General features: G+C 41.2%; 1 protein-coding gene and 2 non-coding genes across 7 annotated transcripts; 1 reads left to right on the top strand and 2 right to left on the bottom strand.

Annotated features, from left to right (window-relative positions):
* Positions 1–2,885: 2,885 nt before the first annotated feature.
* trnak-uuu lies at positions 2,886–2,958 on the bottom strand. The gene has a single exon. It is a non-coding gene; the product is annotated as a tRNA-Lys (tRNA).
* Positions 2,959–3,112: 154 nt separating this feature from the next.
* trnaw-cca lies at positions 3,113–3,184 on the top strand. The gene has a single exon. It is a non-coding gene; the product is annotated as a tRNA-Trp (tRNA).
* Positions 3,185–7,911: 4,727 nt separating this feature from the next.
* LOC118215174 (gastrula zinc finger protein XlCGF26.1-like) lies at positions 7,912–13,518 on the bottom strand. Of its 5 annotated transcripts, XM_035395654.1 has the most exons (5): positions 13,353–13,518; positions 12,139–12,236; positions 11,555–11,693; positions 9,238–10,006; positions 7,912–9,153 (listed from the first exon to the last, which is right to left on the bottom strand). In XM_035395654.1, exons 2-5 carry the CDS (start codon positions 12,234–12,236, stop codon positions 8,279–8,281), a joined length of 1,881 nt encoding a protein of 626 aa, XP_035251545.1. In that variant the 5' UTR covers positions 13,353–13,518; the 3' UTR covers positions 7,912–8,278. The 5 variants fall into 5 exon arrangements, with proteins under 5 accessions (XP_035251545.1, XP_035251546.1, XP_035251542.1 ...); XM_035395655.1 differs by having other exon boundaries at positions 7,912–10,006; positions 10,935–11,693; XM_035395651.1 differs by having other exon boundaries at positions 7,912–10,006.
* Positions 13,519–14,069: the final 551 nt, after the last annotated feature.

Raw genomic sequence — 14,069 nt, 5'->3', positions numbered from 1 at the left:
AAATCCAACATTTTGTTATTTTGAGCGGTTTCTTTGATGATCGCATATCTATTATGAGAAAAGTTTTAACCATTAAGAACATTCAGACAATCAATTCTAGTTGTATCTTGGATTTCTCGGTGGCTATTTATAAAGACTTTTCCTCGATATTATTTGACGTAATAGAAGCAGAATTTTGTAGCCGATCTCAACTGAATTCCATTTTATTTGGCTTCCATAACATTCGTGAACTGGTTTCTCTTGTGACGTTAAATAAACATTCGAATTCTTGTGTTATTTTGCAACTTGCCTTTGACTGCTTATGCAGTCCCGACACTTCAGTCATAACCATACTGCCTTGGTCTGGTAAATATTTCTTTAGTACCACACAATAAGCGAACGCGAAAAGAAATACAGAAGCTACAGAAACTACGTGCAGCTCAGAAATCGTTCGGCGCTCAGTGATGTCACAAGTAATACGAGATAATAGCTGAAATAATAAGAAATAACAAAAACTAACAAGATATATTATCTTTTTTTATCAGGCAGACAAGTAGAAATGTAACGTAAACAACTGGTGACTGATGAACCACGGTGTTGGAGAGTACAGGGGTCATCTAAAATAATTTCCCCCTCAGAAATAAATTCACCCCTGTCAACATTTAATGGGAACGTCTGTTTCAGTGAGCGTTGGACTGACAGCCGCTGTCTACTGGAGTCGCACAGCTGGAGTGAAAACCATGACTTGGCGCGCTTCTAGGAATTCATTTAGTAGAGTTTCGTGATATAAATATAGAAACAAATTTCACCAGCACGAAATACGCAATACCACTAAATTGCGTATTAAAATCGGACATAGCAGCAAGCACTTTCCTGCTTGGCTAAGAACGGCAAGCCAACTAGCTAGCTTAGTTCATCTTGGGCGGAATAAGCGGCTGCTGTAGCCAACGTTATTTTACTTACCTCGATGTGCTTCCTCAAATTTGATGGCATTTATTTCCCTGGGTTACATTACATTACATTACATTACAGGCATTTGGCAGACGCTCTTATCCAGAGCGACGTACAACAAAGTGTATAACCATAACCAGGAACAAGTATGACGAAACCCCTAGAGAGAAGTACCGGTCCAAGTACAGGGAACAACCGCATAGTTCAACCTGGACCCTGGTGGTTAAACTGATTAACACTAACAACGAGAACGGCAACAACGCAATCTATGGAAAAATAAAAATAAATAAAAATACAAGTAGTCGTTAAGACTGGCGCATCAACTAAGTCACCTATTAAACAGCTGCCTAGTTACAACCCTAAGTTTAGTCATTTACAGGGGGGGAAGGGATGGGGAGAGGTGCAGCCTGAAGAGGTGGGTCTTCAGTCGTCGTTTGAAATGGGTCACAGTCTCAGCTGTTCTGACCTCCACAGGGAGGTCATTCCACCATCGTGGGGCCAGAACAGAGAGGAGACGTGTTCTGGAAGTGCAGGTGCGAAGAGGGGGAGGTGCTAGGCGTCCTGAGGTAGCAGAACGGAGGGATCTGGCTGGCATGTAGGGTTTGAATATCTTTTTAAGGTATGCTGGGGCTGATCCCTTGACTGCCTGGTATGCTAGAACCAATGTTTTGAATTTGATGCGAGCTATAACAGGCAGCCAGTGGAGGGTAGTGAGCAGGGGAGTTACGTGGGAGTGTCTGGGGAGGTTGAAGACCAGACGAGCCGCAGCATTCTGAATGAGCTGCAGGGGTCTGGTGGCAGATGCCGGTAGTCCAGCCAGAAGAGAGTTGCAGTAGTCCAGGCGGGATAGAACCATTGGTTGTGGCAACCAAAGTAGATTATGATGTCAAAATGCAAAGGGAATGTCTGTTTCAGCGAGGGTTGGAGTGACAGCTGTTGTCTCTTCATTCTCCACCAATAACACATTATGGGTCTGGAAATAAGCAAAAGGATTTGTTGTCACATAACAAATCTAAGTTCAAACATTTAATAAGCATTCTGGCCCCAGGTCTCCAAAATCATTAGCTCTGGCTTAATTTCATATATGGATTGGTGGTTTTGGCTGCTACGTGCCCACGGTGTATTGCGTCTGGTCTGTCTTTCAGACATCGCAAGGGGTGAGTAGCCTACCAGTGGAAGCCCCTGATGGGGGAGCAGGAGGTGCTGCCACTGCTGTGGAAGCTGGAGCCCTCCTCCAGCTACGGGGAACGTGCAAGGCACGCTCTGCAAGGCGCTGTACATTACATTAGCCTACACTACAGGCATTTAGCAGACACTCTTATCCAGAGTATCTATTTATACAGCTGGACATACACTAAAGTACCTTGCTCAAGGGTACAACAGCAGTGAACCAAACCTATGACCTTTTGGTTACAAGCCCAGTTCCTTGCCCACTGTGCCACACTGCCGCCATAGATAAACAACAATTCTACATTGGATTGCTGAAGCTCCAAAGCTTCCCATCCAGATGGGCTAGCGGCTGAGAGAGAACGCCACCTCCCAGCCCATGACCGTCATCAGCGCTTCCAACCAGATGCTGCACATTAGCGACGGACAGAGGAAAGCCTCCCAAAGCATTCTTGTATCTCATCCTTGCATATCTCCCTGCATCCACTGGTGGGTAGTACAAAGGGGCAAGGAAAAGATATAAGGAAGAGATGCAAAGAGTGAAAATAAGCAGTTGGAATGGCCCCATAAAAAATGGACAGGGATCCATATCGGGATGCAAGGAGTAAGAACAAGCTATTTAAACAAACCCATTCATTCTGGAGAGGGTTCCACACTGGGACACAGAAATATTCACAATCAGTAAATTTTCATTATATTGCTGATTTGAAACTAGTGCATCATGAGTTAAAAACACAGTCTATGGTCAGAACACAGTGTTATTTTGGATCAAGCGCTGTAAATTATTTCACCCGAACAGGGACTTGAACCCTGGACCCTCAGATTAAAAGTCTGATGCTCTACCGACTGAGCTATCCGGGCTCTTGTTGCTGATTTGATTCATGGGATCAGGATTCTGATCCATATTGAAAGATGAATAACACATTCATAATCTATGATATTTGCCATTGGGGAGTTGCTTATGCATAACAATATGCTAATGTGGTGCAGGTCACAGTATACAACCATCGCTTTAGGCTTTGTGGTGCAACGGTAGCGCATCTGACTCCAGATCAGAAGGTTGCGTGTTCAAATCACATCAGGGTCAGCTCTTCGTTTCCTGCTGTACCCTTCTTATTTGGAAAAAAATTGCAGTTTATGAAGGAACAGCAGGCTCTGAAAGGAACCAGTCATTTCTCCACTGTGACTTCAGGCCCAGGACTTAAAACACAATGGCTTCCACCCTTTCTTGCTGTTTCATTCATTTGAGCCATAGGGCTTGTTACAAGGATGGTAGGTTGGAAGACTTCACAGTGACCATTGGAGATGAGACTCAAACCTGTGCAATCCAAGTGGGGTATTTTATTTACAAAAGTGCCCCTAACTATTATACTAACATTTATACATATTTACAAAACAAAAGAATCAGCACATCAATTATACCCATTAAATTACACTCACCTACTGCCAGCCACCACTGAGAGCAAATTACCTGCTTATATACATTACACATTATCCAGACGATACCATTTCCACACAATATTCAATTATCTTAGAAGAAATGACAGTATATATTTTTACACATAAAAATCATTATACATACAGTATCCATTGCTACTTTATATCTAATAATCACATCTAATTGTGTATGAGAAAATATTACGAATGCACTTCATGGTCTCCCCCCATTTAAAATAGCTAACTCTTCTTTTCTCAAGAAATAACACTGAGTTGTTTATGTTACATTTCTCCCCGTTTGCCTGGTACAACAATACGGCATTGTCCGTTATTATTATTCAATTATGTCAAGTGTCAACAATTATCTAATGTTACTTGTGACATTACTGCATTGGGACTGCAGAAGCAGACGAAGGCAAGTTGCAAACCAACACAAGAATTCGAATGTTTTTTGACGTCACAGGAGAACCCAGTTTATGAATATTATGGAAGGCAGCAATTATGGAATTCAGTTTAGATCGGCTTCTTCTGCTTCTATTACGTCAAATAATATAGGAGGAAAGTCTTGATAAATATCCTCCGAGAAGCCGATATACGAGTTGGGTTGACTAGAATTGAGTTGTTTAAAAAGTTCTTCACGGTTGAAACTTTTCGTATAGTAGATATGAGATCATCAAACAAACAGCTGAAAACGACAAAATTTTCAGCTCTGAGGATTTGGCTAAATCGAACATTTAGTCAAATAAGGAGATCATTTTCGAATTGGGTGGACTGTGAGACACCAGGTAGGCTCCAGCTGATCAGCCTGAATAGTCAGCTAGTCAACCAGATTTGCCATCAGCTTTTACTCTACCTGCTTCATTGGATTTCACCAACTTTGACCAGCTACAGACCAGCTTGAACAGCCACAGGACCTGCTGTAACCTGTTAGAAGTGTCACATGCACACATGAAACATTTGAGGCATTGTGCTCCATGTCCTTCCTGTGTTTCATAGTTGTGTGAGCGAGGTGATGTGTGAGTTTGTGTGTTACAAGGTGCATTTTTGTTCTTTTCATTCCAGACAGGTCTTCCCTGTCCTCTGGGGCAGAGAGAAAGGAGACCAGCTTTCGGGACACAGCCACACAGACGGTGGAGATTACCACGTCAGATTGTGCCACGCAGGTGAACGAGACCATGTTCACCTGCAGTGTGTCCCAGGTTTCCGTTCCACAGGTGAGTGAGACCCAGCCAGGTCAGCTCCCGTGTTCGTTAGTAACAAGAGCTGTTGGTGTTTCTGACCATCCTTTGGAAGATCCATTAGAATATATCATATTTTAATATTGTATTTCGTGCAGTAATAATATCTATGCTTCTACCCTGTGTGCAAATAATTCACTAATAAATTGACACCGATCCTTTATGGAATAGAAAACATTTGTTGGGTAACTATGACGGTAATGCTATGATATTTTGTTTGTAGCAGGGGTTTAAAACTGAAGTTTCAGTGTGTGTGTTGGCTCACTAATTGGCTGTGACGCACCCCTGCTGTCTGAACTAGATTGAAATTAGTATGACTAAAAGAGCAGCAATACTCATGCTCCTGATGACTTTGCTTCTTTTTTGACCAGTGCTTGGATTCTTTGTCCTGGCATTCAGAGTTTGCTGAAGAGGCCGACAAGGTCTGCTTGGGTAAGAGCTCAGCTACAGTAGCTGCACATGGATGGCCAGTGGGTGTCAAATGACTTCTGCTACTGAAGTTCCTAGAGAGTAGCCAATCAGGATGGGTGTTGCTGAATGGACTGACTTGCCTGTTAGCTCACTGTGTGTCCTGCTGTACAACATCCTGCATCCTTTTGATAGACCACACAGGAGACACTTCTGTACACCATGTGACTGCATATTGGGAGCTCTAGTCCATTCTGGGCTTTAGGGAATTACAACCAGTATGAACAGAGATCTTGGACACACTGTTATCTAATGTGGGACTGTGCCATTCTCTCTTGGACAGCTCTGAAAATGTATGCGCTAGAAAATCCCCCCTTCAGCACAGGGTTCCAGCGTTCCAAAAGGAGCTCATTCCGATCACGCATACCTGTCCTGGCTCGCACCACCACCAGCAGCAGGGGGGGGCTCGGAGCACCAAAACTGCCCACAACTCTCTGCCGCCCTGCACTGGTAAGTGCAGTTCTCCCAAGACCTGGACTGATCCTGCTGGTCAGAGCAACAGTGTTATGCAAATTAAACAAAATGACTCAGCTCATTGTCTTGCCCTTTAATTCGAATTTAAGAACTTGTTCCTGATGGCTGAGTGTCATGTTGTCTTTTTGTTGTATTGTTATATTCTACAGATGTAAGGATGTCCGCTGTCTGAAAAGAGCTTGACTGGTAAGCAGCAGCATGGTGTGACTGAAGGTTCACTTATGCCACAACCTCAGTAATGATACAGAGATTGAGATGGGCAGTTGCCATAGTGTTGGTAGGTTCATTGTGTACTTGTAGCAGTGGAACTGTTGGTAATTCCTGTTGTTTGGTATACTCTTGTTCTCAGCTGGAATTGGACAAACACACAGTTAAGCAGCAGCTAAAGTTTCTGTGAGCAAACAGGTAGCAAGATAGCAGTGGATTGTGCAGGCCTTGTTGCAGCATGAAAATACCCAGTGAGCCACAGGGAGCCCATACCCTCAGCCAGAACGCCACCTCCCAGCCCATGGCCTTGTGATTCCATCTTCCCTCTAAACCAGCTGCTGATTCCATCTTTCTTCTCAACCACCTTCTGATACTGTCTTCCTTCTAAATCAACTTCTGATTCCATCTTCCCTCTAATCCAGCTGCTGATCCTATCTTCCTTTTACGCTATCTTCTGATACTATCTTCCTTCTAAATCAGCTGCTGACACCATATTCCCTCTAAAGCAGCTGCTGATACTATCTTCCCCCTAAACCAGCTGCTGATACTATCTTCCTTCTAAACCACTTTCTGATTCCATCTTTAAATTGACTCCAAAAAGTCTTCAGATTGCCTATAGGTGTCAGTGAATGGTGTGTGTGCCCTGCAATAGATTAGATAGATAGATTGGTGGCCTGTCCAATCTTGCCTAATGCACACTGGGATAGGCTCCAGCACTCCCACGCGACCCTCCTCAGGATAAGTGGGTATAGATAATGGATGGATGGATGTATGTACTTTGCGAGTCATTCCCAGTGAAATGTTACTTTCACTCAATATTGACTCAGCTGGAAGACCATGCTAAAAAGAGTGCAATAAATAAGTTGAGTTGTAATAAACTCTGAATCACTTTTTTTTATTATTATGATAAATTAGCAGCCCAATGTGGAGCAGAACATGTTATTCAAACAGATTCACATAAATGGATGGTATGCACAAAGTTGTGTAAGTCGCTCTGGATAAGAGCATCTACTAAAATGCCTGTAATGTCACATATTGAATTCCTACCCTAATTTGCAATGTCCAGTTATCTGCAACCACAGCCGTGTTATGGTAAATGGTAAATGGACTGCATTTATATAGCGCTTTTATCCAAAGCGCTTTACAATTGATGCCTCTCATTCGCCAGAGCAGTTAGGGGTTAGGTGTCTTGCTCAAGGACACTTCGACATGCCCAGGGTGGGGTTTGAACCGGCAACCCTCCGACTGCCAGTCAGTCGGTCTTACTCCTGAGCTATGTCGCCCGTGTTCACGTGCAAATCCCACTGCTGATTCAGAATCATGGTTCTCCAAATCGCTTGTCGTCAGATGCTTACTTTTCACACCACGGACTACAGCCAAGCTGGCACAGAGAGGAGACAGACTGAGGAAGACCATTATGCAGCTCTGACACGCACTCCACGGGCACACAATCAACCAGTGCGGGTCGCTAGAGAGTGACGAAAATGCAGACCCAAAATCGATTTAACCATCCCGAACCCTGGGTGACGCCATTGCCGACTGAGCATCACCCCATGGTCTTACTGGCCACAGTCGGCACTGGCATGGTCTGGATTCGATCCAAGACCGTGGGGCTCATTCTTGTACCACAACCTCTAAATCAGGGGTGGGCAATTCCAGTCCTGGAGGGCCGGTGTGGGTGCAGGTTTTTGTTTCCACCAATTACCCAGGCTAAATGAGCGAATTGGCTCCACATACTGGTTCACTCGTAGATTACATCACAGTAGGGACACAAGAACAATCTTTGGCTGTTATCCGTGCGATTAGTGAGAAATGGAGCCAAAATGTCATTTGGCATAATTGTTAGGGCTAATTAAGTAATTAAGGCCAGACGTTGGCATGAGAAACAGAAACAGATACGGCCCTCGTTGCCTACCTCTGCTCTAAATGTACCTTTTTCTCAACCTTATTTGTTATGTTAAATATCAAATGAAACACTTCACACAACGAGCACATTTATAAGGCTTTTTATTTACCATTGAGTTCTCTAGAGTTTCCTTTAATTCGATGTTTCAAGTAAATCATTGCCCGCACAGTAAAGAGGACTATTTGTCAATATTACACATCCAGTGTTTCTTTAACTCATATGATTGAGAAAAATACCTCCTCCAATATAAACATTTGTAGGGCTTTTCTCCTGCATGAAACCTCAGGCACTTTGTTAAATCATGTGAATGGGAACATTTCCCACAGACAACACTCACCTCTACTATCTTTAGTTTACATATGCAGATCCTTTAAATTTTTTTAATTTAATTAAACTACCCAAAATCAGTACATTGGTGGAGATTTTCATCAGTGTCCTGTGGTTGCAAAAATTATGAATCAGTAAAAGATTGTCTTGCCTTTTCACCTGTATGAAGTCTCTGATGGGTATTTAAATTAGATTTATTATTAAAACACTTCCCACACCAAGTACATTTATAAGGCTTTTCACCTGTATGAATATTCTGGTGGGTATTTAAATGATATCTCTTACTAAAGCCCTTCCCACAGTCAGCACATGTATAGGGTTTTTCACCTGTATGCATTCTCTGATGAGCATTTAATCGAGACTGATAATGAAAACACTTCCCACAGTGGGTACATTTGTGGGGATTTTCACCTGTGTGAATTTTCTGGTGGATATTTAATTTAACTCTGTCAGAAAAACACTGTTCACACCAAGCACACTTGAAGGGCTTTTCACCCGTATGAATTCTCTGGTGCGAATTAAAATTAGATCTGTTCTTAAAACACTTCTCGCACATGGGACATTTATAAGTCTTTTCATCAGTATGAGTCTGCAGGTGTCTTGTTAATTCATGTGATCGGGAACAACGCTTCCCACACTGATGGCATTTGTAAGGCTTTTCACCGGTATGAATTTTGTTGTGGTACCATAAATTTGATGCATTAATATAACTCTTCCCACACTGAGCACATGTGTAGGGCCGCTCACCTGTATGAGCTCTCTCATGGACATTTAGTTGACATTTAGCATGAAAACCCTTCCCACACCGAGTACATATATAAGGCCTTTCACCGGTATGGATTCTCTGATGAGCATTTAAAAGAGACTGAAAATGAAAACACTTTCCGCACTGAGTACATTTGTAAGGCTTTTCACCTGTATGCATTTTCGAGTGACAATTTAAATTAGATGTACTCCTAAAACACTTCCCACACTGAGTACATTTGTAAGGCTTTTCACCTGTATGAATTTTCTGGTGACCATTTAAATTAGATGTACTCCTAAAACACTTCCCACACTGAGTACATTTGTAAGGCTTTTCACCTGTATGAATTCTCTGGTGGGAAATGAAATCAGATCTATAATTAAAACACTTCCCACACTGAGTACATTTGTAAGCCTTTTTATCTGTATGAACCGTCTCATTTTGGATACAAAAAGATAGCCGATCCAATCTCTTTATAGACTTTGCACAAACGTATTGTTTCTCACTTGAATTCATTGTCAGATGTCCCTTTAAATCATCTGCTGCACATTGCCAAGGTTCAGTTTGGATTTTGTCTTCAACATGAGCTCCATTATTCACGGTATTCATGAGATCACTCACTAATCTTTCACTGGATTCACACTTCATTTGATCAGATTCAATAGAGACACATGTCACAACTTGCAAGTCACTGATGTGTTCTGCCTTAAGGTATCCTCCATCATCGGTCTCAGTCTTGATTTCTTCAGGATGCAGATGGGTTACATAACCCAGCTCTGTACTGTTCAGGCTTTCCACCTTAAGATCCCCAGTGTGGGTGGAGCCCAGATCAGTTTCTGTTTTTACCAATGATGTGTCTGTGTGGTGTACATCACTGACCCCACTGTGCACTGAAACACATTGTGGCTCCAGTGTGTTGAGTCCTGGTGCAGCGCATACTGTCTCTGACTCTGCCATGCGGACAGACCCCAGTCCACTTAGTTCCTCTTCTTTCAGTCTGATCCTGTGCCTCTCGGTGAGCTCTGGTAGTGTTGTCTCAGTGTCCTGTCTCAGACAGACTCCTGCCTGCATCATACTGCTGCTCAAAGTTGTACAGAAGCACAGCTCCTGGAGAGAAGCAGGGAAGTGGGTCAATGACAAATAAGGTTCTCAGCATGAAAAAAAAAATAAACGTACACTAAAATGCATTTAAAACCTAGTCGACGTGAATGTTCCTTATGTAATCACAATTGTTTCATTATATACAAAATAGCTGAAATGCATTTTTATGCTACATGGATGTTTTTACTCCCCTAAAAAGGTCAGTTGGTGTAACCAAGCCTATTTTTAAATTAATACATTTTCTATGCATTTCCAACCACTGGAATAAGCAAACTATCTGAGTTTGGAGAGGCTTAAATACATGTAACTTAAATTTTACTTCTAATTTTTTTTAGGTATGGTACATTTTTAGCCATTCACTAAGTAAATGCTATTTTGTATGATTGTCAACAATAATTTCCTGTGGGGAGAGACAAACTTGTCACAAAATTTGCAAAAGCTATTTGCATCCCTTGTAAACAAGCTCAGTATTTAATGTTTTGATATAGCATTGCAATAGCATTGTGTATTAATAAATATAAAACTAAAAACATTGGTTACTGTCATGACCGTGACAGTTACCCCAACTGATATTATAGTTAAATCCAGATATCATGGCCTGATATTTATTTAGAATTGAATCACATGTGTTCTGCTGGTAATGCAAGAATAATATAGCAATAACACTCAGACATTTCTGAACTTAAATCTTCTGCAGTGGCATACTAGCAGGCAGATTTAGAAGGCATGCCTACATAACACAACCAAGTCGAATGTCTAACCGCTACCGATAATTTAAAAAATCAATAGGCATTGTTCCATGAAGGATATACAAGCAATCACGACAATCAGAATAAAATATTAATTGAATTATAGATTTTTATATAAAACACATAACCAATACTGCATTCAACATTCAACAAACACATTTGATTTAAATAATCAATAGCTTTACATTTTCACGGTCCAAGAAAGCACAAGTGTTCCTGTCCCTGGCTTTTGGCTCTTATGTAAAAGGGCCAATAGTGGACAAACTGTCTGCATTGCAATAAATGTAGCCCTCCAACTTCTGCATTGCATTGGGAATGTAGCTCGGAGAGGCAATGTGAAAGAACTCTCCTCTGAACTTTTTGTTTATTTTTTGTAATCGTGTCTTTTTTGCCAGGGAGCATACGGTTAATTTCATCCCTACAAAGAAATTTCAGAACTTTTTCTTTTCTCTCCGGAGCGAGTTTTTTCTTCCCTCTTGCTTTGTTTTTCTCACTGAGACTTGTGCCTTTTTTCTGCCTTTCTACTCTTTCTCCATTTGTCACCATCGTGTCGGGTATTTTTCAATTGCATTTTAAGTTTCCAGATCTCTTTTTTTAGCTGCTGTTTTTCTTTTTCAAGTTTTTTGCAACGCACTTTCGCTTTGCCTACTTCTTTTTCACTTGCTTTCTCAGGTGACGAGGATGCCGGTGGTAGGATTTCGTCCATCACGTTGGCATACGCATGGTCTGCCAGGTTGACAAGTTCATGCTCCCTAGGATGGTCCACTACAGAGCTGTCGATTGATTCTGGCCTTAAGTTCATTACCTCTTGCAATGCCTTTCTTTTTCCTCTCTGTATTTTTGAGTACTGCCTCCATTTCTCTCTCTTCTTTTTTTTTTCGGCGTTTGACAGCTGGCTTATTGGCTGACCAACAATCTTCCCCTCCGTCTTCTGTCTTTGGTAACTATAAAGAAAACCAGCTGATTATTCCACAGACATTCCACAGAGATTTGAGTAACACAAATCTACAAAAAACAAAACAGGAGTGGGCAAGGCCCCGTGAGGCTGAGCGCCAATCAGTGTGAAATGTTAATCAGTTCTTCCTTGCCCCATGACAAACCTTTCCTGAAAGTTTGTGGTGTTGTGCAAATCCACTAGGAAGTTATGCACACTTTAGTGAGGTGCCATGCCCACTGTCATGCCCCCTTTTGGCCGATTGACAAGTTAATCAGCTCTTCCCTGCCCTGTGACCAAGTTTCATGATATTATGTGATTCAGTTTGGTCATGTGCCTTTTTGTGACAGGCCACGCCCCTTTGCGGTACCTTCCCTTAAAAAGGTATAATGGATAGTATATGAATTGTGACCTTTTTTTTTTCTTAATAATAAAATAAACCACGAACACATTACCTTGCTCTTCTTTTTGTAAGGTACTCCTCTCTTGCTTTAGGATCACTGTTAATGCGAGCTCTATGCCGTGCTACCTTCTCTTTACTTGACAAAGGCATCTGTAGAAATGTATAAAATGGCATTAAAATAGATGTATTTAATATATGCTTTATATAAAGTAAATACAATTTAATTAACATCATGAAAAACATCAAATGTCATATCTTTGGAAACTGGTGTAACTGTTGTCAATGTGGTGTAACTGGAAATTATGGTTACACCAATTGATGTTTTATGGTTACATCAACTGGTTTCCCATCCTTAATTTAAATTTAACAGGCATGTTTTAGGCCACCTATATTAACTGATGACCTTGACATCAAGTCTATACTATCACGGTTTACTATAAATATAACATTTTAAAACAATAGTTTATTTTCACAGTTTTCCTGGGGTCATACCATTTGACACAGAAATGTTTCCCCCATCCCAGTGTACTTTTCACTCACGCCTAGTGGTCTGATATCCACTTTTTTCTCGTTATTGACTCGCTCATTTTGCATGACAGCACAGAAAATTCTACAGCCCACCAAAGATATTTTTCCGACTTAACGAGTTGACGAGGGCGACAGAATGCAGCAAATCATCAATCACTATGCCCAGTATTTGCCAATTATAGTTATGGATTTAGCTGCCTCTAAAAACAACTAAAATCTCGTTTTGTTTTTATTTTTGCTCGTACGCACGATGAAAGTGTAAATGATACCTTTCTGAGATCCTGAAAGGTGTTCCATCACTAGTTATCAAAGGTAGCTTAGCTTCTGTCTGCAGCCATTCATATATATTTTTTAGGATATTAAGAACGCAATCATCGGAAATATTCGTTGTTTTCTTTAAAGTCAAAATAACTACGGGGTTGTTATTTTGGCTATCAGGTAGCTAGCTGTTGTTAGCTCTGTAATTTGCTTCAGTGTTCAGCTTTAATTAGCTATTGTGTTTCTTTGCGGAAAACGACTAGCTGTAAGACACTTGTCTTGGAAAATGCGCAGCACGTCCTTGCCCTTTCTCTTGACAACAGTTAATTGGTCTTAACCTATTTTTTTTCCCACAGTCTCAGGTCTTAACTTAACCTACAGATAAACTCTGCAGAGGCATGTTTGTGAAGTTAAAAACAGCTGGGTAATGGATGTTCCGGTTACTATGAAACAAAGTGTTAAGTTGATTTAGTAACTCACCGGTAGGCCTATTCGTTTTATTGGTTGCTATGTCAGTTTGACGATTCGGTAATTTTGCAGAATGTCTCTTTACCTTTTATTTAGTTTTTAACCTGTTATCCACAAACACACCCGGTCAGTACGTTCTCCTTTGTCTAAGTTTTTTGTTCTTCTTCTTGTGTTTATTGGTGACTGTGTGGTGCATTACCGCCACCGTCTGGACCGGAGTGTAAATACTTATTACTTTTTACATCTAATCATTACAGGCATTTGTGTGTAATGTTAATGTAATGTAATGTAATGTAATCATTAATGTGTTCCAATCAGAGACTGTAAAAAAATATGGACAAAGCTACTGTGACGTCACCCATTGCCGCTCCGTGGGTCTCTAAAACACGTTTTGAAGCTCAATGGCGGGCGCGGCCATGTTGTCGATTCGGAGCCAAAACCATAGAGTTAAGCGGTTCTGTGATTTTTACAATGTGATTGACAGTCCGGTGCGGAAAACCCCATCAACCTGAACGAACGATTGCAGAACGAACTTGAGGCTAGCTGACTGTCTGCCGTTATGTTTTAAAATATATTCTCAAATTTTTACGGAGTTTAATTTCCATCTGTGACTGTACTGTGTCATGTAATCGCATTATATGTATGACATTAATAATACAATTATGTTCAGTTATCTTCAATTTATGTTTCTCAGCAAAACAAATATGCTTAGCCAGCATATCAGCTTGC

Source organism: Anguilla anguilla, chromosome 16, assembly GCF_013347855.1.
Source record: "Anguilla anguilla isolate fAngAng1 chromosome 16, fAngAng1.pri, whole genome shotgun sequence".
NCBI lineage: Eukaryota > Metazoa > Chordata > Actinopteri > Anguilliformes > Anguillidae > Anguilla > Anguilla anguilla.
This window is presented reverse-complemented; position numbering and strand designations above follow the sequence as displayed.